At 31.7% G+C, this 26,464-nt stretch overlaps 2 protein-coding genes across 2 annotated transcripts; both read right to left on the minus strand.

Annotated features, from left to right (window-relative positions):
• Window positions 1-1,096: 1,096 nt before the first annotated feature.
• Window positions 1,097-5,526, minus strand: LOC129890198 (monooxygenase 2-like). Its single transcript, XM_055965762.1, has 6 exons — window positions 5,401-5,526; window positions 4,931-5,077; window positions 4,275-4,343; window positions 3,622-3,787; window positions 2,707-2,938; window positions 1,097-2,100 (listed from the first exon to the last, which is right to left on the minus strand). The coding sequence occupies exons 1-6, from the start codon at window positions 5,472-5,474 to the stop codon at window positions 1,565-1,567; spliced, it is 1,224 nt and encodes a 407-aa protein (XP_055821737.1). The 5' UTR covers window positions 5,475-5,526; the 3' UTR covers window positions 1,097-1,564.
• An 11,759-nt stretch (window positions 5,527-17,285) lies between these two features.
• LOC129881354 (uncharacterized) lies at window positions 17,286-20,565 on the minus strand. The gene is made up of 4 exons (XM_055955592.1): window positions 20,210-20,565; window positions 18,703-18,805; window positions 17,677-17,838; window positions 17,286-17,576 (listed from the first exon to the last, which is right to left on the minus strand). The coding sequence occupies exons 1-4, from the start codon at window positions 20,461-20,463 to the stop codon at window positions 17,409-17,411; spliced, it is 687 nt and encodes a 228-aa protein (XP_055811567.1). The 5' UTR covers window positions 20,464-20,565; the 3' UTR covers window positions 17,286-17,408.
• Window positions 20,566-26,464: the final 5,899 nt, after the last annotated feature.

Raw genomic sequence — 26,464 nt, forward strand, 5'->3', positions numbered from 1 at the left:
TGAAATTCTTGACATATATAGTACTTTCAATTCTATAAACTCCAAAAAAAAAAATTGAGAATATCGCTGAAATACATCAGGATTCTCCAATACTAATCTTAAAAAACATTAAGAGGATCCTAGTGAAAGTATTCCAACCTTCTGGCATTTCTGACTAAAGCTCCATCTTTTGGATATCTCATGCAATTTAAACTCAATTTAATATGGGGCGTAGGGAGTATAACTTAAATTTAATTGTTAAATGTATTCTCTCTATTCAATAATAGTTGTCCATTAATAATTTGATACGGAGATTAAGAAACAGTAAGTGATAGGGGTAATTTTATGAAATCACCCTTATTAATAGCCTGTTTGGACGGGCTTATTTTAAATACTTTTTAAGTTAAAATAGCTTTTAAGCTCTTTTATGGTATTTGGGTAAATGAAAAAAAATGTTTTTGAACACTCATTTTAAGGCAAAACAACTTTAAAAAGCTGAAAGTGAAATGCTGAGATTTCCAACTTAAAAAAAGCAGCTTCAAAAAAGCTTATCCAAACAAGCTCTATGACACATCGGAGCCTTACTTGAGGTGTCTAAAATGAACAAAACCTAGTTGAGGTATCTAAGTGAAAGTTGATGATAACTTTAGGGGGCCACCGATGGATTTCGCCATTTTATCTTAGATCAAAGACCGTATGCATGAAAAAGTGGTTCCCTTTAATATACTTTAGAATAAATTTTGTTGTGTATTATGGTGGAGAAGATAATAAGGTAATCATGTGCACAGTTCTTTTAGGATTGAAATAAATTATTGTTTTTCTCTATAATTATTTAATTAATAAAGTGTAAAGAAACTATCTCTTATTTATTTCCTACACACATGCCATCTATCAAGGAAACAATTAACTTGAAAACAATCAAGAAAGCGCTCGATCAACCAACCAATATCAACCACAAAATAAGAAGTTAATTATTTGATTACCTTCTTAATTTGTTTAATTTGGCTATAGTTATAATTAAATAATTATGTCAGTCAAAAAAAAAAAGAGTTATCGTACACGTTGTGACTCTTCACCAATTAAAGATTTTAAATTCATCATTGCCTAATTATTCGTGATCCGTTGAACTCAACATAAAACTGAAGAGTAAGAACTACAAGTGATTGAGTTCAGTACTAACTTGATGCAAATAGAGATTAGGCTTGATAGGTCGAATAATGAGTATCTCAATAGGTTATGGAGTGAGCTTGGAGAAAAGTATATATGCCTCATCAATGAGAGAGAAGTTCAGAGCAATATCATATGAAAGAATCTGAACACTCAACTAAAACCTTAAAAACACTAAAATTGAAAGGAAAGGAGTAATAATTGAGAAATTAACCTCTTACATAATTGCAATCTTAATTCTAATGCTACTTGCTAACCAAATAATAGGACTTCATAATACAAGCTTGATAAGTTCTTGCAATAATCTTTTTGATATTTTTTTTCTAGGTGCACTTTAATTATTTCTCATTGATCATCAAATCAACAAGCACAATTATCATAAGTACTTCACATGTACTTCACTTCAATAAATTAAAGATTATGTCAATAGTTTCCCACAATCAAAATCACCCATTCTCAACATAGTCTCAATAGTAAATTGAGCCAAAAATTTCTCCCTTAAGTAGCTAATCACTTTGCCATTACTTTCTTGTGCCAAACCAACCAAATATGAAGTACTAATAAGGCTAAAAATCCTCCATTTTCTCTCTTTTGCATATTTCTCTAAACCAACTTTAATTCTTTTGCACAATTCATCCTTTTCTAATTTCTTTGCAAAAATAGCCTCTGAAATGCACCTTGCAAGAACAACACTATCTTCTAATGTTGAACATCCACCTTGACCAATATCAGGTGTCATTGGATGAAGGGCATCACCAACTAAACAAGTGTTATTTTTGACAATATTGTCTTTCATTAAAATGTTCAATGGGGTTCTTAATTTTATTTTTGCACAATATAGGCTATCTAGTGAAGTTCTTTCTAGGATATTGTAGGCTTCTTTTGACACATTGCTAGCCAAACTTAGAACAAATTGCTTCATTTTTGTTGGACTTCCTTCAATTTTTTCATCATCTGAGATATACATGCAATTCAAATGCAAACAATTAATTAGTAAAGCTCATAAAAAGGGAAAGAAAGAGGTACATTTAACATATATATTCATGTTTAATTGAGAACGAAAGTTTGAAAGAAGAAAGATTTTTGGCATATACCAAAACTATCCTTAGAACTTATGATATTCAATACTTTATTTGTCCCAATTTATTTGATACGGTTCGATCCAACATGAAGTTTATGAGGAAAAAAAAGACTTTCAAAAATTGTGATTTAAAACACGTCATAATCATGATCTCATTAAAGATAAATAGAAAGTTTAAATTTTTTAAATATAAAAAAGTGACATTCTTTTTTCGAAACAAATTAAAAAAGAAAGTTTGAGTGTGTGACACATAAAACGAGAAAAAAGGAACATGTTATAACATTTCTAAGATTATAACGTGCCATTACGTCTAACTTACAACATTTAAAGTTAAATAATTTTTCTATGATGTTTGACTCTCTAAAATTTCATATGTATCACGTAAATTAAACGCATAAAAAGTTTGACATATATTGAATTCGTGATGGTACGGACTCCTATATCTAAGTAGAGATAAACATAAAAGGAAGAAGGCTTACAATCTAGGGCAGATGGAGTAAAAGTGCAAAACCAATACAAGCTTTTGTGATCACAAGGAAGAAAACCAATACGAACTCCACCACCAAAATAAGCACAAAATTTGGGCTCAAATCCATGGGCTTTTGGGTACTCAACATATCCTCTAATGGCTGAACGATTTGCGACAACTGGTTTTGGAAGGCCCATCCACTTAGCCACCACTGAGTTCACACCATCACATCCTATCAACACCTAATAATTCAACGTTCGATCAGAATTTTGAGTTTATAAATTTTAAATACTAAAAAAAATAACTTAATTAGTGAGTCCTTGATAAACTATTTATATATATATGTAAAGTGTTTTTTAATACAAATAAAAAGTTTTGGCTAAATTTATGACATTCTGTAACTAAATTTCTAACTTCGTCCTTGATTATACTATTAACTTGAAGGTTTCATGCATGGGACATTCACATAAAGTATTTTTTGTTTTTTTTTAAAAAAAGTTGAGCTTGTATACCTTGATGATGTGGAAAAATCTAATTTGTTATCAAGCCAACTAAAAAAATGCCTATAAATAATTTCTCATAATAAGATAAATTAATAACCTAGAAAATACATTAGTAAACCTGCTAGAACATGTTGAATTACACTAATCATAATTATTTTATATATATAGATCATCACAATGTGAGACTTAATGAGCTGGGGTGATCTATCGGAAATATCTCACTTCTGACGTACAATACTTTATTCTTTTCGAACCTCATAATGTAAAATTGCATTGTGTATATTATTGTTATACTATAAATGTGAGACTTGATATAGAAATCATTAATTTACATATTATTATAGTCTATAGATGAATTTAATAATACTATAATATAAAAATTATTTACATTATCGATTGATACAAAAAAATAGTATATTCACCTTGGTTCGAAGAATAGTTTTGTCCGCGAGATGCAGCAATTTGTATATTCCAGATTGTTCAATGGAAATAACACGGCATGAATATTTAATAGTTCCAGGAGGCAATTCTTTTTCTAAAGTCTCCACTATCTCTTGCCTTTTTATACAACGGCTGTCGTAATCATCTCTGTAACATTAATATATTATAAGACAGTGTCACAATAAAAGATATATTGGCCGTATAAATGGCGGAGTCAGAATTTTTAGTAATCGATTTAAAATTTAAAAGGTAGACTAATAAACTAGCCGAAGAGGGTTCAACATCTATTACATATACTATATATAAAAAATATTTTAATCATATACAAATAATATAATTTTTTGCTGAAGGAGGTTCGAATAAACCCCTTAAGATGTCTCCGCCTTTACTAGTAACTATATTATAGTTCAATAACATAATTTGAATTAGTACGAAATTCTTCAAATTCATAGTTGACTATTAATTTTTTGAAATTTATGACTTTAAATATATCATAATATTTTTGTGATCATATAAAATTAGGTTTTTTTTAAATTTTAAAACATGTTATTTTATTAATTTGAATTAGAAAGAAAAATATATCGCAACAAAGGGAGTTTTAATTAAATATGAATTGTAGCTATATATTGCTTACGGTTTGTTATCTGCCTCGAGGGAAATCTCAGCAGTAGGCAACCCTGAATCTGCTGAAAATGCTTGGAACCTACAAGAAAAAAGTTCATTAATATCAAACAAGATAAAACTCGAATTTGATAATGGTAAAAATACTTTGTTGAAGCGTGTGATCATATATCACGATCTAAACATCTAAATTCTCTGAGAGAGGACATTTCTATTTGCTTAATTTTGTTTTTAACTGTCTGTCCCCTTGCGTGGAGGCAAACTTGGGCTAAGCATGTGAAAATTCTTTTTGTTATTAAGTGACGATGAAATTTTAGAGCCTAAATTTTCTACCTGCTCCAACGTATTAAAGTTTATGATAATCGCATTTAATAGTTTAAGCTGATAGTGAAAGTACACCTTTATTTATCAAATTCCCAATTCACAAACGTAAGCTTATCGACGATCATTTAAAAATTATGGTAGAGTGATAATTACTCCATTCTTATGTTCGAATTTTGGGACAGTATGAAATCACCTTTGATAGGAAACCTTCACTCTCAAAGTGGGACTTTTCCCAACACAAATTCAAATTATTCGAACTCTAAAACAGAACGAAATGAAAAACAAGAAAAATTCCAACATAAATTCAAATTAATCAATCTTCAAAACAGATATCGATAAACTTACCGAGTAAAGTGGACAGACCGTTGTCTAAGGGAATCTCCAACACCAAGAGCATCCAATGCCCTCCAGGCGTTGGTCCACAAAGCAAGTGCAAATCCTGATGTTCGTAGAGATTCTGATGATTCCAACACTATGCTCCTCACTCCCAACCTAAATTAACGACTTACACGATCAGATCACTTAAAATTTTTACTTAATACGTATTAAATCCTTCGTTAGAACAGTGCCTAAACATAACACGAGGCGAACCAAATCTAACGTACAAAAATTGTTGCACCCTTTTTATGTTGCATTATTTGATTAAACATATAGTTTTAAAAGAAAGATTATTTGGTAAGTACTAAATGTGAAATTATAATTTGCAGCCTTAGATATTATATGATATTTCGATGATTATCTTATTAAGATAAAATGAGAAGTTTAAAATATTTTCGAGGACAAGATTGCCCTTTTCTAGTATGATTTTTGTATACCTGTGAAGTGCCAAAGAAGTAGCAAGTCCACCAATTCCAGCACCAACTATGACAATGTCTTCATTCATCTCCATGGTTAATTTGGCTAAGTAATATTCCTGATCTATTTTAATATAAAGTTCTCTAGCTAACTGAAATTGAATACTAAACTTTGAGGGACACTCCCTATATATAGAGATTCAATAATAATAGGACTATAGTATTTCATTATTTGTTAATTAAATATTCCAGTCAACCAAAAATAGAAAGATGGGGATGGACAAAAAAAGATATATTATTTTAATTTTTCCACTTTAGAGTTGTGTAGAGAGGGTCCAAGAGACCGAGTAAATGAATGGTACATATCAATTAAGTACTTTTTTTCTCCGTCTCATTACTTTTATCATCTCAATTTATATGATATTTTTTAGTTCATATTTTAAAAATTACATTTCTATATTTATTACTATAATAACTTTACTCCAAATTTTATATTTAATTTTTTAGTGAAATAATTTATAATCATAATTTTTTTTAACTTTTCTTATTTAGATCACAAGTTTCTTTTTTAAATTAACTTTGTATATAATCAAAACACTAAAGTCACTTTTGTTTATTTTTTTAAAATTAACTCTGTATCCAATCAAATTTAAAGTCACTTTTGTTTAGCTTAAACCCTCAGGTTTAACCTATTATCCGGAAATTAAAATAAGTACTACTCCTATATGAAAAATACTAGAAAATGACATAAATGATCCCTTAAATTTGAGATTAAATCTAAAGTTATCCTATAAATATAATTTCATCCATATTAAATCCTCTAAATTTATTAAAACAAGCATTTTTTTTCTCTCACTAACATCAATAAACAAAATTAACAAAACAATTCTTGTTATATATAGAACGGATAAAAAATAACGTAATAATATTATAAATTGGGACAGAGGAAATAGAATGAGGGTCATATGCCGATATATGTAACACCTCAACTTAAGATAAGAATTCCACATCGGCAAAAATACAGAAGAGATATTGGGTATATAAATAAGCAGGATTTACCTACTAGTAATACGTTTTAAAATTGTGGCTTAGATTTAAAACAGATAATATTACTAGCGAGTTGTGCCTTTATAATATAGGAACCTCATGAGATGTTGCCATGATATTTCTACAAAAAGTGGCATTTGAAAACACTTTTACAATAGGATTGATGGTTCGATCATTTTATATTTGGTACTTCCAAAGACTTGTCATGTATTCAGTCAGAAAGTTCACAAATCACAACATGAATGGAGATAAATCACACTAATGGTTTCAATCATGGCAATTATTAAAAGTAATTAAGGTTGTTAAGGAGTTGCTTTCATCTTCCTCATAATTTCAATCATAGGCATCATCAAGAGAGATGCATGTAAATAATAATGAATTTTTCACATGCGAGTCTGATTTTTTTTTATGAATTTAAGCACGTATTTTTTTTTATAATGAATGATGTATATGACTGTCTCATGAAAAAATTTAAGTTAACAAAAAAAAACTTTTTTATATTTATTTAATTATAATTTTTTATGTAATTTTTTTTCTTTGTAATCAACTGTTGATGTAGAACTTTATTTGCACGGCAAAAATCTCCCCCTAACTAAGTGTAGTACATGATTTATCACTAATAAGATTTTCGAACTGATATAAAAATTCATTGTGTGTGACTCACATCATAATTACCCAAGTATATGGCCACCAAAGTTAACAAGTTCCTTCTATTGTATATTAATGATCGGCTTACAATAGTAATTTATGGAGTTCTCCCAAAAAACACTTTTAACATGTTTTAGTATTGTCTGCTTGGATCAAACACCTAAGTTTTTTTTCTAAAAAGACATCACACCAGTAAGAGCATCTTAATATGGAATCATTGAGTTTTGAAACTCTTTAATTATGGGATAAATAACTACTCCCTTCGATTTTTTTAGTTGTTATATTGTATTTTTTGATAATTAACTTGATAAATTAAATTAAATTATATTTATTTATTATTTTAAAAGAAAAAATTTGATATTCAAAAATTATACGAAAGTATTATAAATTTCAATTTTTTCATAGAAAAATTATGCAAAAGGGCCACTTGCCCTTTTTCTTTACACAAAAATCAGCTCAATTTCAAAATTATCAAAATTAGCCAAATATTATTCTAATTCTTCCTTTCATTGTCATCTTTGATAGCTGCTCTGCTTTTTTTTTTTCTTTCAATTTCGCCATTTATAATTGTTTCTTCTTCTTCTTCTTTGAATTCTTCTTCTTTGAGTTCTTCTTCTTCTTCGTTGAATTCTTTGAATTCTTCTTCTTTGAACTCGTCATTGTAAACATCATGGATAGTCAGTGTATATATTATGTATAGTTAAATTATATTTTAATTTTTTGAGCGTATTATAATGCATATTCAGTGTATATCTCATGTATTGATACACTATATTATATAGCAGTATATACTTTTTATAACTTTCGGCAAGTTATAATGTATAGTTAGTGCATATTTCTAATGACTTTTTCTATTGTACATTATATTTAAAAGCATCCATTAATAATTGTTTCTTCTTCTTCTTCTTTGAGTTCTTCTTCTTCTTCGATGAATTCTTTGAATTCTTCTTCTTTGAACTCGTCATTGTATACATCATGGATAGTCAGTGTATATATTATGTATAGTTAAATTATATTTTAATTTTTTGAGCGTATTATAATGCATATTCAGTATATATCTCATGTATTGATACACTATATTGTATAGCAGTATATACTTTTTATGACTTTCGGCAAGTTATAATGTATAGTTACTGCATATTTCTAATGACTTTTTCTATTGTACATTATATTTAAAAGCAGCCATTAATTATGTACAAGATCGATACGTACATTATATGTCATATATGCACGTTTACACACACCTATACAATATTAATACATTATACAATCTATTCATATAATGTGTATATATATATATATTGTATAAACAATGCATATGGATATATCTAATATGTAGATATACATCCTCTCTCGTTCTCTCTCTATATATATATAATATTTCCTTATGTATATAATATCGATACATTGCATGACTATTTATACAATATCGATATATTATATGTACAATAATTATTTTTGTTGAAATCTTTTATCCTATATAGATGGAAGAAGTAGAAATTTGCTCCATCATGTTGTTTTCAATTTTTAATGTGAGAAATACTTTGTTATATATATATATGAAATTGTCCCTTTTTTCATATCAATATGATGAAAAATACATTTTAAAATATTAATCAAAATTTATATCGTTTGACTTTTAAAAATAAAATTATAAAAACTAAAAAAATAGAAATAATATTAAAGTTAAGTATACATTGAATTCTAGAAGGAGAGCATTAGAGTAACTGGTAAAGTGCTGCCTTTTATACCTTGAATTCTACTTTCATATTATAAAATATTGGTTGATGACATAATTGATTAGTATTGATCTTTATCTTCTTATTTTTGTAGATAGAGATGGGTTCTTTTAATTCTGATCCAATTTCTTGTGTTCAACATCTAACTTTTCTTTTTTCCCCATCTCTCTCTTTTTTCTTTGTTAATTAATATTATTTTTTGGTTTCTGTGTTACGTAGCAGCCTTTTGATTTGCTGCTAGCTTTTCTACCACTTTTATGTAGTAAAAAATAATAATGGAGTAAAAAAAATAATCAAATGAATGGGTTGATGTGCTGAATTTAATCGATCAAAATAAATTGAGTTAATAAATAAACTGATTAATAACGTGTTTAAAAGTTATTCGGATTGAAATGGATATTTCTGAATGAGTTAAAAAAGCAGATCAAAACCTAATTCACTCGATTCTTATTAAATTTTAATTGTTCTTTTATAATCTTTTAACACCTAATAATATATATTATTATATTTCTTTATTATATATATAACATACCATATAAAAATATATTTTGAAAATATTTTGATAAAAATTTCTCATTGATCAATTTTAACTAGTTATGTGTTCAAATTTTGATGGTCAGAAATAAATTGAACTTATAAATAAACGAATCAATATTATACTCATGATTTTTAGTCTTCTCTTGGTTCTTTCTATTTCTTTGAAGTCTTCTTTGGACGTTCTCTTTATTTTCAGTCCTCTCTTGTTCGTTGTTTTGTTTCTTTTAAGTCTTCTTTGGTCGTTCTCTTTATTTTCAGTCTTCTCTTAGCCGTTTACTATGTTAAACTTTTATTGCTTTTGGGAGAAGTTAGAAGTACAATCGTCCAATTTCTTGGTTTTTCATTTTTGATAGTGATTGTTAAGTTGGTTGGTATCCATGACATAGTGACCTGACTTAGGACCCATAAGGAGAAAACGCTTTTTATTAGAATAATTTTTTTTTTCGAAATTCAAACTTTGATAATTTTAATGACAGGAGTCAAGGGCGGATCTATGTAGTTAAAAGGGAGTGTCATGCCATTTCGTAATTTCAATTGAAAATTTATATATACACATGTATTTGTAGGGATGTAAGTTTGAGCCCTGCCGTGGGGTTTGTGAATAAGTATATTAGAACCCTAAACCTCTTAACTGAAATAATAGAACAAGTCTAAATTTTGTATGCAAATTTGCTAATAAATCTTAGGTATTATTTTACTCTACATTGAAGATTTTGCTATAAGTTACTATTCAAAATAAAGTGATACCCAAAGATTCAAATCTAAATTCGCCTGACTGGAGTAATGACTCATGTTGATGTGTTCATACTAATAAAACTGAGAATGAAGAATTAATGAGGATTTAGAATTTAAACAAGAAAGGTTTGTTCAAGTTGTTAAATACCTTCATCATCATTGAGGGTTCGATTCAAGTTTTATTAATCCTCCTGGTTTAAGAAAAGAAAAGAGAAAGTGGATTTAAAAAAAAATTAAAATACTGCTAGAAATGGAAAGGAATATAAAATGAGAACTTACATGTTCTTCGTATAGGGGAAGACTGAAATGAAGTTAGATCAACTTTCATCTCTTAGTGTTAAAATTAAATTTTACTTTCGTTCAACTTTATGATTTACAATTTACATAATAAGTGTATTGTAAATTATGGAAGTTTTCATTTTCAAAAGAACAGAAAAGTGAAAAAAAATAATTAAATGCATTACCCCAATTCATTTTTTTAACAAAAAAGTTGTGATATTATATTAACAAATGACAAGGCATGCATATAAAGTCGTGAGATGGATAGACAAAGGCAAATTTAATTGTATGCAAAAGGTTAAACAATCCATGGTGTAATTAGTGTCCAGAACTAATTACATGGGGTTGTAGTGCAGTAGTGAAGCTGTTTCACTCTCAATCAAAAGTCTTAAATTCGAATAAGGGTATGAAGAAAATCATGTTGAAAGCGTTACCCTAAATCACGCAATGCACAATCTGAATTTAATCAAAACTCTAATACAAACTCCAAAAACCGAGGGCGGGAAACAACAAAAAAAGTGCCTCGAAGGAACAAACAAGTGACAAGACTATATTGGTTTCCAGATATATTATTACTACCTCTTTAATTTCATTTTAATTTATTTATTTTACTTTTTATTATAGTTCATTTCAAAAATATATATACTTTTTTGGACAACTTTTTATTTTCACTTTTTCACTCCTATGTTTAAGACCAATGCAGTTCAGTTGGTTACACCCATAAAATTATTAAAACATTTGACAAAAAAATAATCTATCAAGTTTAACTAAAAGATAAATGTTTTGCAATGTGAAATATCAAGTTAATACTATAAAAACAAATGAAATTAAAAATATGACATAAATTCTAAATTCAAAACAAAAATAATTTAACATATTGCTCTTATATCAAATTTTAACACAACGTACATATATATGATTTTAAAAATTAGAATATTAAAAAAATTATTTTAAAAAGAAATAGAATAATAAATAATATGAAAAATTGCATGGAATGAAAAAGTAAAGGTTGAGAATGAGAATGAAATGAAATATAATAATAAAATAAAATATATATATTTAGAAAATATTAGAATAATAAAAATATATATTTTTAAAAAATAGTAGAAATAAAAAATAAATAAAAATAAAAAATATAAATATAAATAAAAGAAGAATTTTAAAAAGATTCATGTAATTACATGATGTAATTACACCAATTGCTTACCTTCCCTTGGAAATTGAAGAGTATAATTACTCCCCTTCAATTACACCCAACTCCTCTCTTGCCAAGTAATTACTTGATCTACCAAACATGTCAAAGAGTGTAATTACACCAAATCTCAATTGCATAGTGATTTTCCAAACATATTCTTAGTGTAAGCCACAAAATTCATAAGTTTTTTGTACTTTTTTAAATTTTGTATTTTAGGACATCAACATTTCATGTCAAAGACACGGGTTTGATTTTCGTAAGGGATAGATACTCATTTCCTGATTTTTGGCCACTTTCAGTTAGTGTTCATTGTTGAGTGATCGCTCGCTATTTGACTGGAAAAGATGGTCCGAGAGCTTTCTATCTCCCAACAAGCAAGACGAGACCACCACTTCTCTCAGTAATGGATTTTCTTTACTTTGTAACTTTATCTTTAGATGTTCTTTCATAGATTCGCAAACCTCTGACAAACAGAATTTCCATGCATGTGTTCTTTCTCTCCCCCTCCCCCCTCCTTAGCCATACATCTCTTTTTGTCTTTTGGCCCTTTTTGTTAGGCATTGAACCCCATCCCACGGAGCGATGCTGAATGGTGTCCTCCCCTTCTTAATACCTAAACAGAGTTTCATGTATGTAGCCTAAAGCTTAGACTATGACAGTAAATCAAATAAGATAAATAAATTGAAATGGAGAAAATATTGTTATTTGCAGAGCTGGTATTTATAAAACTTACAAAATGAGTAATGCCACCACGCACTCTTGTCACGATCCGAATCCAGGTGTGAAGGCACTCATCTCAACCAACTAAGACAAGTCAGTCTAAAACTCAACGGAAAGTAATTGTAGAAGTAATTGAGATAAAACAAGGTTAACTTAGTCAAAAATAAATAATTGATCTCAAAATCCTCCAAGATTGGTTGTCACGTGTACAAACCACTAATACATTATCGAGGTACGAAAGAAAATGCAGTCACAATGTCTTTGTCTCTAGAATAGGACTAAAACATAATAAAAGAGTAAGAGGTGTCCGCTAAATGGATGTAAAAACTACCTCAACATTCGAAATGATAGTCTCGGGTGTAGTAGAAAACTGTAGGAGATCAAGCAGTTCTGTGCTCACAACCTACACAAGTGTAGAAGCAAGGGGTGAGTACCAAACAATACAGTACTCAGCAAGTGGATAACTAAAACTAAGCAAAGCTCAATAGATACAAGTACTCCTGTCATCCCAACCGAACCTCCTTAACTACAACCTGCATAAAATCAGCCCAACTCTACACTCAACACAATAATAATAATACATTTCACGAATACTCATCAGTAGTCTCATCAAGTGAATTATATCAAGTCAAGTTCAATATATACAGAGCAATAAGTGGTAAGCACGAATTCACAAATATCAACAAAATGCGATGCAATGCAATGAGATTATGATGTTTGTCTTATCGGTACACATCCGCTAAATTACAGTTCGGAACCCATGGGAAAAATTTCTGTCAATGTTACCTACCACGGAGCGTGTGGCCCGTCCCCTCAATATACATATCCTGCCACGTGTGGCCCGACCCCTTTGTTTCATATCATTTTCAGTCTCAACATACTATGTCATAACCAATGCAATCAATTCATGTTCATATGATTCACGATAATAACATGACAACAACAATAATTTTTTCTACCTCACATCAACATAGTCATTTCACATGTCCAAAATAAACTCATAATCACAACATATCAATTCCACCAATATAAGTCACTAGATCACTATTTTTTTACCCCTCATCTCCATTTTTAAGGCCAATCATACAATCAATAATCCAGTCCAATTCTCATTACTCTCCAGTACACATAACACGGAAATACAAGCATCTACAAGCTTAAATTGAGGTTTAGAAAATTCACTTGCCTCAAATAATCAAGCAATTACTCCGGAGCTTGAGCCTTCCCTTTTCGTTGGGCCTCCAAATAAGTATAATCTAATCAAATAAATAACCACATTAAGATTTTGAAACTAACAACACCCATGCCTAGTTTAGACCCAAAAACTCACACAAATCTATAATCAAGTTCCCAAATCTTGATGCCAATTAATAAATCAATATTATATTTTCTAAATTTCAAGCCTAGAGTTAAGTCCTAATTTCCTCCAATATCATAAATTTAATAAAATTTATATAACATAATACATCTAATATTTAGTTATTTATCTCAATATATCAAAACTTAATTTATAATGTAAAACAAAATAATAATAGTTAAAATTGAAGCCGAATCACGTAAACTAAGACTTATCCACGTAAATCATAAACTAAGCCACAACAATATACAGAAGATTGCCTTATAAATAATTCATTCTTATCACCTCAACCCCAATGATTAATCTATAATAATCTCCCAATGATTTTCCCTATAATGACCACTAATGCCTCATTAAGAATTCCATATTAATAGTCTAGCATACGGCTAAGAAAAGAAAAAAAAAACATTCATAATTTTCTCTAGAATTGCATTTGCCATGCAATCTTTATCCATCACTAACCAATCCGTGATTTGCCATTTGCATTGTTGATAAAAAGAGAACAAAATTTAAATGAAAAAAAAGAAGAAGCTATGAACAGGTTTTGCAAACCTGCAGTTTTTGCCTTCGTGTGCGGCGTTCCCTTTCTTTCTTTTTTTTTCTTTAAAAGCTGATTATGTACTAAAAAAAATGAGAAACTTTCCAATTTAAATTAATTATTTAAAATAATTGACTGAAGTTATCGAATAGTCTAAAATTTCCAATTTAAATATACAAAAGGAATCTTTTATGAAAGGAGGAGGACTCGTTCTCGAAATGACCTAACGGGTCATTACAACTCTGTTGGAATAGTAATTCAAAATTGGAGTAGGAATCCTAAGTTGTTTAGGATTGTTATTTGCTATTTATTTAATTCATATCTAGTTAGGATTTGTTTGTCCACAAGTTCATATAGAAATAAGTTTTCTAATCCTAATTTAATTAGATTTCTTACTATTATAAATAGAGATGTTGCTAGATTATTTTAATACACAGGTATACATATAAAAATATAGAAAATACAGAATAGAAAGATTAAGAGAGATCTTATAGTAAGATTCAAGAGATTTTGAGTTTATAAATGAAATATTTCCCTTCAAATTGGTATCAGAGTTTTTACGATCCTGATAGAGAATCCAAGAGTTTCCGTTGCCGGCGGGCGGCTATGACTCACATATGTCGTCCGCCTGGCTAATGATCATGATGACAAGCGTCGGACGAATGATATATGCATGAAAACATCATGCTAGGAGGAAGGACTTTCAAAAACATTACATAATTAAAGAAGTACAAGCAAATATGGTACAAGAGGAAAAAAACTTTTCTCTAATTAAAAGTTGGAGAAAGTAAAAAAAAAAAGGAGTTGGTGGGAAGACATCAACAAGAGTTGGAGACAAAACACTAGACCGAGCCTACCGCTCTGATAGATTGGACATACAGTCCGGGTAGATCGTGCCTTCGGATCGGGTAGATAGAGCCTTCGGGCCGAGTAGATCGAGTCTATGAATCGGGTGGACCGATCCTACAGATCAGGTAAACTGTACCTATGGGACGGACAAGTTGTACCTATAGGGCAACATATATTTATTGCATCACTGGGAAGCTGGACAGAAAGTGCTCCAATACAATCAAGAAAAATAATTGAAGATTGAAGAGATGTTCTTCAAAATAACAAGAATGAAATTAACGATTGAAGAAAAGTGTTTTTCAATACAGGAACAATGACAAAAAGAAAAAAACAATAGTATACAACTTTAAATTACGGAAAAATGTTGGAATAATAATTCAAAGCTGGATTAGGAATCCTAAATTGTTTAGGATTTTTTATTTGCTATTTATTTAATCCATGTCTAATTAGAATTTGTTTGTCCACAAGTTCATATAGGAATAAATTTTATAATCCTAGTTTAATTAGATTTCTTAATATTATAAATAGGAATGTTGCTAGGTTATTTTTAATATACAGATATACATAAAAAAATATAAAAAATATAGAATAAAAAAATTAAGAGAGATCTTATAGTAAAATTCAAGAGATTTTGAGTTTATAAATAAAATATTTTTCTTTCACACTCTCATTCTATGTTTTACAAGTGGATATGCCTAGTATGTTCCTCCTTAGTATAACCCCACCAATATCTTTAGGCACCTTTAAAGATGGACCATAGATTCAGAGTCATATTTATGATCTCAAGGATCAATCAATTATTATCGCATACATATTTATATCTAAATATTTTCTTTAAAATATAATATTACTATATATAATTTTGAGAGAATAGCAAAACTCCCAGATACACCCCTGCATAGAATGAGAAACAGTAACAACCTGATATACAATTTGATGTTTCCATATTTTCCCTCTTAAGACGACACATGAACTTTTTAAATTTTTTTAGTAAATTTTATTTAGATATTTGAGTTAACATGTTTGCTTGTTTCAATTAATCAACTGAAACACATGATAAAATATTTTTATTGGACACTTTCTAACTAAATTTAATGGTTTGACTTATCTATGTAATGGACAATTGAGAACAAAAAGAATTTCAAAATTTGAATTGAAATAGAAATACTTTATCATGTGTTGAGGTGTTCAATTAGAACAAATCGTAGTTTGAGTAGCTAAATTGAATTTACTAATAAATTTAAGAGGTTTTCCATGTATGAACCTTTTTTTTTCAACTCCAAATGTTTAGTAAAAAAAACAAATAAAATCATTTGGTACATCATACATACACAACCAATAACCTCTTTTTGCTCAACTTTGTCACCAATAAAACTAGAGTTGGTTTCATGACCATTGATTTTGCCAAACTTGCTACATCTTATACTCCAAATGGTACTTATATTTGACCCTAAGAACCTTGTTTTGCTCAACTTTTAAAAGTAAGGGTAATAACTAGAGACTAAAAGTAAAGTTTAACCACCCTGGGGTTCACATACATGATGATTGATGAGCATCTACTGGCTCATAGAAGTCCTTTGGCATTATATGTCTTTTGTTTGACCTTTCTCGTATTAAAAAAGAAAAAAAGCAGCTCGATGCACTAGGCTTCTTCTATGCACGGGACTTTCACAAGGGTGTCAAGTGTACGCAGCACCAATATTATTTTGTATTTCTGCAAGAGACTGCTTTCACGGCTTCAACCCGTGATCTCTTGGTCACATTTTTTTAATGTTCTTGGAGAATCACATTTTTCTACCTTTTATTATTTTGGAAAAAATCTCCTATGAACTTTTGGTCAGACTCCAATTGGCACCCACCCGCCCTTCTACCCTCTTCCAACGTAAGTGTCAAGCTTCGAACTTTGCGGGGCTTGAACTCGTAACTTGCGTTTAAGGATCGTCAGTGTCTCAGTGTATAATTTAAATCTTTCTTATATTATCAGTACAAAGGTCTCTACCTTATCTACTGCATAGACGTCTTCGTAGATTATTCATTCTCCACAATCATTTGATGTTCAATAGCATTTATACTTGATCAATTAGACAGAAAATAACTGTTATCATCGAATTAGTATTTTCATTTTCTATAACCATAAGATATACAACATGTTCAATGTAGTCCCACAAAGTGGTGTCTGGAGAGAGTAGAGTGTCAACCGACCTTATCCCTACCTCAGCGGTAGAGAGATTGTTTCTGACAAACCAAAACCATGAGATAAAGAAGCCATAAATATTTTGTCACTATATCTATAAACATAAGAAAAATGAGTTTAATTTGTCTCTCTAGCTCAAGACATTAGGTGATAAGAGTACAGATACAATTGGAGACTAAAAGATCAGTAATTCACAAGGAGAAATGCAAATTTTCAGTTCTTAATTGTCCTTCTGGTGAAATCAATGGATCAAGGGTATTTCTCCATGTTTTGTAGTCCAATGGTGAGCCAGCATCAGGCAGAGGAAACCCGTTTACGAAGAAAAACGGCGCCCCATATACGCCTTTTACACAACCATACTGTGAAAAAATATACATATACACAAATGTAAGTTTCGGCATAGGTGAAAGATATGTACACACAATGTATATATAGGGTAATTGAGCCTAATTAGCATACCTTGAAGGAAATTCTTGTTGCTTGATCAGTTTTGGGGTCATTAAATCCAGCCTTTATAGCAGTGTAATTCGAATTCCCAATTGCATTGGATGTAAATTTTGAAACTTCATCTACAACAGATGCTTTGGACAAGTTGAAAGTTGCTTGGCCATAAAACTTATCCTGTTCAACCAGACACAATTGAAACCGAAAGTATATATAAATGTCGAGTACCATAATTTGTAACCGAGGAACTTTTTTCACATACAATCTGATAAGCAGTATTCTGTAGTCTGTGAATTCAACTAACTCATGCTTTTCCACGCTTCTAGTTTTTACATGAATGATAAACAATCATCACAAATTCATTATTCATGAAGTGATTTACTAGATTCTTATAAAGACTACGTGCAGTAAATTGTATTTCGTGACGATTGAAGTGACAAGTCACACTAAGCCTCGGAGGAGGCTCCTTAGGCAGATTCTGGAAAACAGTTTAACAGTTGAAGGTCACTTAAAGAAACAGAGAACAATTATCTCACCCCATTATATGAGATGCGTATGAATAAAGCAGATTGTTGGAGTTGCTTTACAAGAACGAAGATCCACCAAACCATAATCGAAGGTTACCTTGTAGCAAGGGTTTTAAAGTTACGTAAAGTTTTCTTTTCAATCATATATGACCTTTGTAGATGGCATAATACATAAACAGACACTCAAAACTTGATCTCAGGTGGCACGTAAACACACCAACTTTAAGCTTGCTCATCTAGACACCTCAACTCGTCTCCAATGTGTCAGTTGAACACTCCAACTTACAAAATGATTATCTAGACACCTCTAAAATTTATGTGTCACGTTAGCATAGGGGTGTCCACAAGACACAGTGGGGACAAGTTGGCGTGTTTAATTGTCAGTTGAGACCAAGTTGAGTGTCTAGATGTGCACTCTTAAAGTTGGAGTGCTTGCTTGTCAGTTGAGGCCAAGTTTGAGTGTGCGTTTATGTATTATGCTTTTGTAGATTGTATCCCAGAAAAATGTTGTTACCTGTTGATCAAAGAAAGCCTCCAGTAATCTGTATGTGGCAGAAGAATTCAACTTATTGACAATGTGCAACGCGCGCGAGGAAATAAATGCATTGTCATGGTAACTGCATATATTAGGACAAGCAAACAACAAAAACAAGTCAATTATGCTGAATTGGAAAACCAGATGACATTGTCATGTATTGTCATGTCCTACACATACCAACAATCTGACTCAAAGAGCTAAAGAAATTTCTTCTATAGCTTTTAACAGACTTTCAGTCATCACGCACTTTACTTGAGCCAAGGGTCTATCGGAAACAGTCTCTCTACCTTCACAAGATAGGGTAGGGGCAAGGTTGTGTACACACCACCACCTTTCCAAGACCCCAGGATTACAGTGGGTATATTGTTGTTTTGATTGTTGTACACAGTGACCCCACAATTCCAATAGCGAAAAACGTTTATATATTTTCTGAAAGGACAATAGACTAAAAGATTTTCATTCATAGTAGAAATCATAATGGTTGATGCAATCTTCTTTTAGAATAACATGGCTATCAATAAGCTACACTAGTCTAGTCTGTTCAATGGAAGTTAGATCAACTAACTACACAGTCTTAAGATTCAGTTGACACTTAATTAGACATGCCCAATAACGAGATGCTACCCCATTTAACAGATTAACTAGTAACTCACCATATAAACCAGTAGTAAAGATTTCACAACATAGCACATAAGTTTAGCTATGTAATTGTCTACATTTACCTATGAGTATTCGAATAGGTTAAAAAACTCTAAACTATCATTATTTTGCAAGGAACTAACGGTCAAAAATATACTTGAAGTATAACATTTTTGTGACTTTCATTCCTGAACTATGAGGTTTTCACTTTTTCTGCCTGAACTATCACCAATTATTCATCAAAACACACATCAACTATCAGTTGTCCCTTTCCTACTTGAAATATATCTCAGCTAAACAACTGATGGTTGAAGTATGTTTTGATAAATAGTTGGTGATAGTTCAGATAGGAAAACTGAACACCTAATAGTTCAAGTAAGAAACTCACAAAAGCGTGATACTTCAATATGTTTTTGATCATTTTCTGTTTTGCGAGTTATATACTAGTAATCTAAATTATTGTGTGTTCACAGAACCCCTTGAACTACCATGAACTCATATTAAAATATCCTCGGAGGAATATAACATTTTTTTTATTTCCACCATTGCACACATTGGACTCCCGACTAACTCCAAATCACACACTACAAGGCCTATTCTGGGGTGGAATATAACATACTACCCACTAAAAACTCCTTCGAAGAGTGTCATCTATCACGCGCCTATTAGCAAGTTATCCCAAACATTTTACCGCATATTCAATTGGGGGTTTCTAATCTAAAGGGCATTATAATCCATAAGATGACAGAAAACACCAAAAAATTCAGGTATGAAACTCGCAAAATCGCGATTATTTTATCTAAACAAGGACAAAACATTTCCAATTGCAACAGAGTAAACTTACGGCAAGGGGAAAGTATGAACAACAAGAGAAACACGAGAACCGTAGTGATGGAGAGCTTTCTTGAGAGGCGGCCATGAATCTCTAGTGTCAGGGCAAACTGGATCGAAGAAAGCCTCGATTAATATTGATTGTGATTTGTTGATTTTGTCGCCGTACCAGAACCCATCTCGAATCTGAGAATTCACACAAATGATAAAATTCAGAAACAAAATTGATTTCAGAATATTGTAGTAACGGATTTTCCAGAGCTCCATTTCTTGCGGTGGATATTAAATTCTATCTGGTTTTCAGATTTTCTGGCCATTTTAATTGTCCAGAGATGTGAAAACAAAGTAGTTAAGAGGTGATAATGTTCAAGTGCATCATGTAATGAACGTGGTCCATTAGTTAGTAGTAATGCATAATGAATCTAGTCCATTAGTTAGTTAATATACATTTCATTAGTTAGTAACTAATTAATAATTTATTATTTAGTAGTTAGGTTTTCAGGCTATAAAAACCCCTCATTCCGTAAATAAAAGTTTAGCCAAGATCAATAACATTTTCTCTCTTCTTCCTATTTCTACTTCTTCTCAGTTCATTGATGAACCGGTGAACTTCCAAGCTCTCAACTTCACAGGGTATCAAAGGAATAATTGGAACAAGGGTATCGAACTTCTTAATTGGATTATTGATTAGAAATGAATTTTCTAACATTTGACTACGTACCATTGAATGATTTAGCCAGTTGATTTTGTGATTAGAATTGCAGAAATGACAGTTCTAAAAATCGATCAGAATGATCCTCTGTATATCGGCCCATTAGACGCTTCAGGAGCTGTGTCGATTCCCATTAAGTTGACTGGATCTGAAAATTATGGGATCTAGAGCAGGTCGATGAGGATCGCATTATTGGGAAAGAGGAAATACGAATTTGTAACATGTGCTTGTACCAGAGGATTATACAAAAACGAACTACATGAGCAATGGGAGACAGGCAATGCGATCGTCTTATCATGATTGATGAACACTGTCAGGGAAGAACTCCTAAGTGAAATTGTGTATTCTACAAGTGCCTTCTCATTTTGGGCAGACTTGAAGGAGCGATTTGACAAGGTGAATTGCATGCGAATCTATCAGCTACATAGGGAGATTACTACACTAGTACAAGGTGCAAATTTTGTATCGCATTATTATACAAAGCTGAAAACACTATGGAATGAGTATGATGCAGTAGTGCCAAATCCCAGTTGTACATGTTCTCAATCGAAGGACTATGTAGATCATCGACAAGAACTAAGGTTGATTTAGTTTTTGAGTGGTTTGGATGAGTCCAATGATCAGGCTCGTAGACAAATTTTATTGAAGGGAATTATACCGTCCATAAATCAAACTTATGCTATGATAATAGAGGATGAGATCCAACATTCAACATATGTGGCCAATGTAGTTGAGAAACCAGATGTAATGGTGATGAATATGAATAAAAATCAAGAAAGAGAATACAACAAAAGAAAGAAATGTGAGTTCTGTCATTTCACTGGTCACACTGAAAACAACTGCTACAAGTTGATTGGCTATCCAGATGATTGGAAGAAAATGAAGAAGTCTAGCTATGGAAATGGTAACATGAGAAATACAGCAGGTCCTTCACACTCTGGTGGTTATCGAAGACAGTTTCCAACAAACAACATGAGAAGTTCAACAGGTCCATTATACTCTAGTAGCTATGGAGGAAAACACTCAGCAAACAACATATTCAGTGCTTATTGTGATCATTCTCACATGACTTCAATCAGTCATGAGGAAAGTAAAGCCTTCTTAGAAAAGGGACATGTATTTACTAAAAAGGAGTATAAGTAGATACTGGAGATGTTGAACAAAGATGTGCATGATTCCAAGCAGATCAATATGGCAGGTATTACTACTTGTTTAATGTCAAATGTATTTCCACGGGACTGGATAGTAAATTTAGTGCATCATATCATATTACAGCCAATAAACATTTACTAACAAGGAGTCATGCTCTAACTAAGTCATAGAAGAATCAAGTGCATTTGCCTACAATAGACAATGTGGATATTATTCATGTTTGTGAAACATCGATATTTGACAATGATTTTATGAACAAACTTCAAGTTCAGCATATTATCAATTTTCAAGATCAAAAAGGAATTATCTTGTTTTGTGTCATTTTATTCTAACTTTTGTGTCTTTCAGGACCTCTTCAGTGGCAGGGTAAAAGGGGTTGGTAGAGAAGATGGAGGCTTTTACATCTTCAAGAGTGAGTTTACAACAAAGCAGATGAAGGAAGTGACATATAATCAGAAAATGATGGTTGCAGGAGCAATAATGCAGGATGTCAACCTATGGCATATGAGGCTTGGAAATCCTTCTTCTCAGACCCTGAGGCATTTAAATCTAGTTCAAAATAATAAAGATAGTGAAGTACTCACTAAGTGCTCTATTTGACTATTAGTTAAGCAAACTAGACATGTCTTCCCCATCAATAATTCTAGAGCATCTATGAGATTTGATGTTGTTCATATGGATCTTTGGGGAGCTTATAAAACCTGTACTATAGATAAGAAGCACCATTTCTTGACAATTATGGATGACTATAGCAGGTTTGTTTGGATTCATTTGTTGCAACTGGAATTTGAAACCTTTGTTGCTATAAAAAATTTCCTCCTAATGATCAAGACTCAATTTGGTTCTCATGTTAAGGTTATGAGGTATGATAATGGGACTGAGTTATTTAATCTCAAGGCACAACTTTGTTTCATGATCTCGGCCTCTTGCATCAAAGTAGTTGTCCTCACACGCTATAACAAAATGGTGTGGTAGAGAGGAAACATACACATATTCTCAATATAGCTAGAGCTATCAGATTTCAATCACATTTACCTATTAGATACTGGTAATATTGTATCAAGGTTATTGTATATTTGATTAATAGGTTGCCTTCATCAGCTATTGATAACAAAAATCTTTATGAGCTATTCTACTCCAAACAACCAATCATATCTCATATAAGGGTCATAGATTTCCTTTGCTATGCATTAGTTTACCAAAGGGTGATAAATTTTTATAAAGAGTTATTTCTTCCACCCTCGTAGGTTACTCAGATCTACAAAAAGAATACATACTATTGGACATCAAATCTAATAAGATCACTGTGACTAAAGATATGGTTTTCCAGGAGAAAGTTTTTCCATTTGCTCAAGTAATGCCCCAAACAGATACTTTAACTACATCTATTAGTTCTCCTTTGGAATTGAGTGATCAGCTAGATAATGAAGTTGTTGAGATTGCTAGTGAAACTCATAATGAAGACACTATTGTTCGAGAACATGAGAATGGGTATTGTCACGACCCAAAAACTGAGGTCATGATGGCACACATCTCAAAACCCAATCTGATGTGTAACCCTAAAAATAAAACTCATACAAGACTCCCAAAGGGGAAAGTGATGCCACGATTTAAATAAAAAGAAAAAAAAATAATGAAGAAATTATCTCAAAACCTGGTGTCATAAGTATAAAGACCATCTAATACAAGGTTCGAATCTGAAGATACAACATAAGTCTCTAAATGATACAAAAGACTGAAAAATAAAGATAGACTAGTGACGATCCGAATTCTGGGACCTCACCACTAATTTGAGAATACACAATCCGCTAGAATATTAACTGTCACATGGGGTACCCCGACTAGTATCTGCATCAAAAAGGGACACAGAAGTAGGGGTGAGTACAATTCACATGTACTCAATAGGTTTTAGCTGACTGAGTATAAGGAATTTATCAAACCTATGAAATAAACTAAGGAACGCTTCCACCTGCATACAGAAAAGTCCCACTTCGGCATCGGTGCCGCCAGTTTATATATATAGTGGCACGAGTAAAGTAAACCCATAATAACAACTCATAATCACAATTAATCAAATAATTTAAGCAACACAAATATCAATACAATGCAATGCAATATGATGATGCAATGATGTGGTGGTATGGTGGAATCAAGACTATCGCACAGCCTGTCGTATACACCTGCCGAGCTGTGCTACCAAGCAGGACCCATGGGGATCTCGCAGACCATATACCTCATTCACAATATCTCATTATCCTTGCCACCTCCTCGTAGTCAAGGGATCACAATGCATCCATTACCCTGCCGGAAAACTGCCTCGGTCAGAGACTCAAGATACAAAGGTTAGGATCACAATGCATCCACTACCCTGCCGAAAAACTACCTCGATCAGGGACTCAAGATACAAAGGTTGGGATCACAATGCATCCACTACCCTGCCAGAAAACTACCTCGGTCAGGGACTCAAGATACAAAGGTTTAAAGGTGTTTCATTTTCTTTCTCAAAAAGAATTTCCATATTTCTCAACTTCCCATGTTTCATGATATGATGAATGAGGATGAATGCATCAAAACACATATGCATGGAAGTAATAATCAACTCACATGTGGTATAAGGTTCAAAGTTCTCAAAACTTAACATACACATGATATTCACCCTCAATAAATAGTAACGGGAAGAACACACTTTCATTTAAATATTCACCCCTTTCTCAATAATATTTCAATACTCAAGTATGCTCAAAACCCCCAACTCAATCTCTCAAGCGGCATCACAAGTCAAATAATATACTCAAGCCTCTATCTTAGGCAAATCATAATTCACATGCTCTCAAAGCAAATAAGATAACAAATAAGGCCCCCACACGGGCTATGTAATACAAATAAACCCCGTCACGGCAATACATTAATAAATAAACCTCCACACGGGCATCACAATATATATAACATTCTCAACTCATACTAAATCCTCATCCCAAAGTCTATAACATATGAATGACTAATTACCTCATCTCAATCTCAAAGAAAGATAGCCAAACCTACCTCAATTGCCGAAACCGCACTCGAATACCTCCACCAGATAAGCAACTCTCGAATTCAGCACCCGGAATGACAACCCACTATCAACAATGAAACATACACATCACAAAGAGTCCAATGACACCCATATTGATAGGTTTCAGAATCGGGGGTAAAATAGTCTAAAAATTAACTATTTTTGAAAAGGATCAAATCTGGAAATTTATTGAACAATACCATTCTATTGGTAATAAGAAACTCATGGTTGAAAAACCCATAAAAATAGAGCTCAAAACGAGTTGGAATCACAATTTTCCTTAAATTCGGATTAGGAAAGAAACAAAGATTTTTGGGGTTTGAAACTAAAATTTAAGAGTTAAAATCGTCAAAACCTTAATGAAAAGGGAAGGTTTTAGGTCAAAAATCACTTACCCAATACTTTGCCTCAAAAATCTCTTCTCAAATCACCTCAAGGAGTTCAAAAACTCAAACAAATGATGAAAAATATTGAAATGGGAAGAAAGGGGCATTTTCTGCCCAAAAAGTTACTGTTCACGCGTGTTACTGTTCACGCATGTTACTGTTCACGCGTGTTTTATACAAATTTTTGAAAATCACCCTCAAGATCATTATAGGTATGTTGTTGGTGAACCTCATAAAGAAGTCACCAGTGAGAGCTCATTATTGCAACATTCATCAGACATTACCACCTGTAGATTGGCCTTTTATTAGAAGGACTTCAATAATCACCAAGGACCCTATCTGGATAAAGGATTATGCCACCACTAGTAAGAAGCAAAGTAGCATTAGACATCCTCTAGCTAATTCACTTTTCTATGACAACTTAACTACTTGTTATAAGAGCTACTTGAGTAATTTTTCTGAATATGTAGAACCTAAACACTTCAGACAAGCAGCCAAAGATGAGAGATGGATTCAAGTTATGAAACATGAAATTCAGGCTATTGACGATAATAATACCTGAAAGGCAATTGACTTACCACATGGGATGCATATAGTTAGTTTCAAGGGGTATATAAGGTGAAATATAAAGCAAATGGTAAGGTGGGGAGATTTAAGGCCAGGCTCGTGGCTAAAGGTTATAATCAGTAAGAAGGATTGGACTACCATGACACTTTCTCTCTTGTTGCTAAGATAGTGACAGCCATATGTATCATTGCTTTAATTGTATCTGAAGGTTGAAATTTATATCAGATGGATGTCTATAATGCATTTCTCCAAGGTGATCTAGATAAAGAGGTGTACATGGAGGTGCCTTAAGGCTTTAAGAGCCCAGGTGAGACCAAAGTGTGTAGGCTACTCAAGTCATTATGTTGCCTTAAGTTATCCTTTAAACAATGGAACTTGAAACTTATTACTGCCTTG

The sequence above is a fragment of the Solanum dulcamara genome, chromosome 1, assembly GCF_947179165.1.
Source record: "Solanum dulcamara chromosome 1, daSolDulc1.2, whole genome shotgun sequence".
NCBI classification, from domain to species: Eukaryota; Viridiplantae; Streptophyta; class Magnoliopsida; order Solanales; family Solanaceae; genus Solanum; species Solanum dulcamara.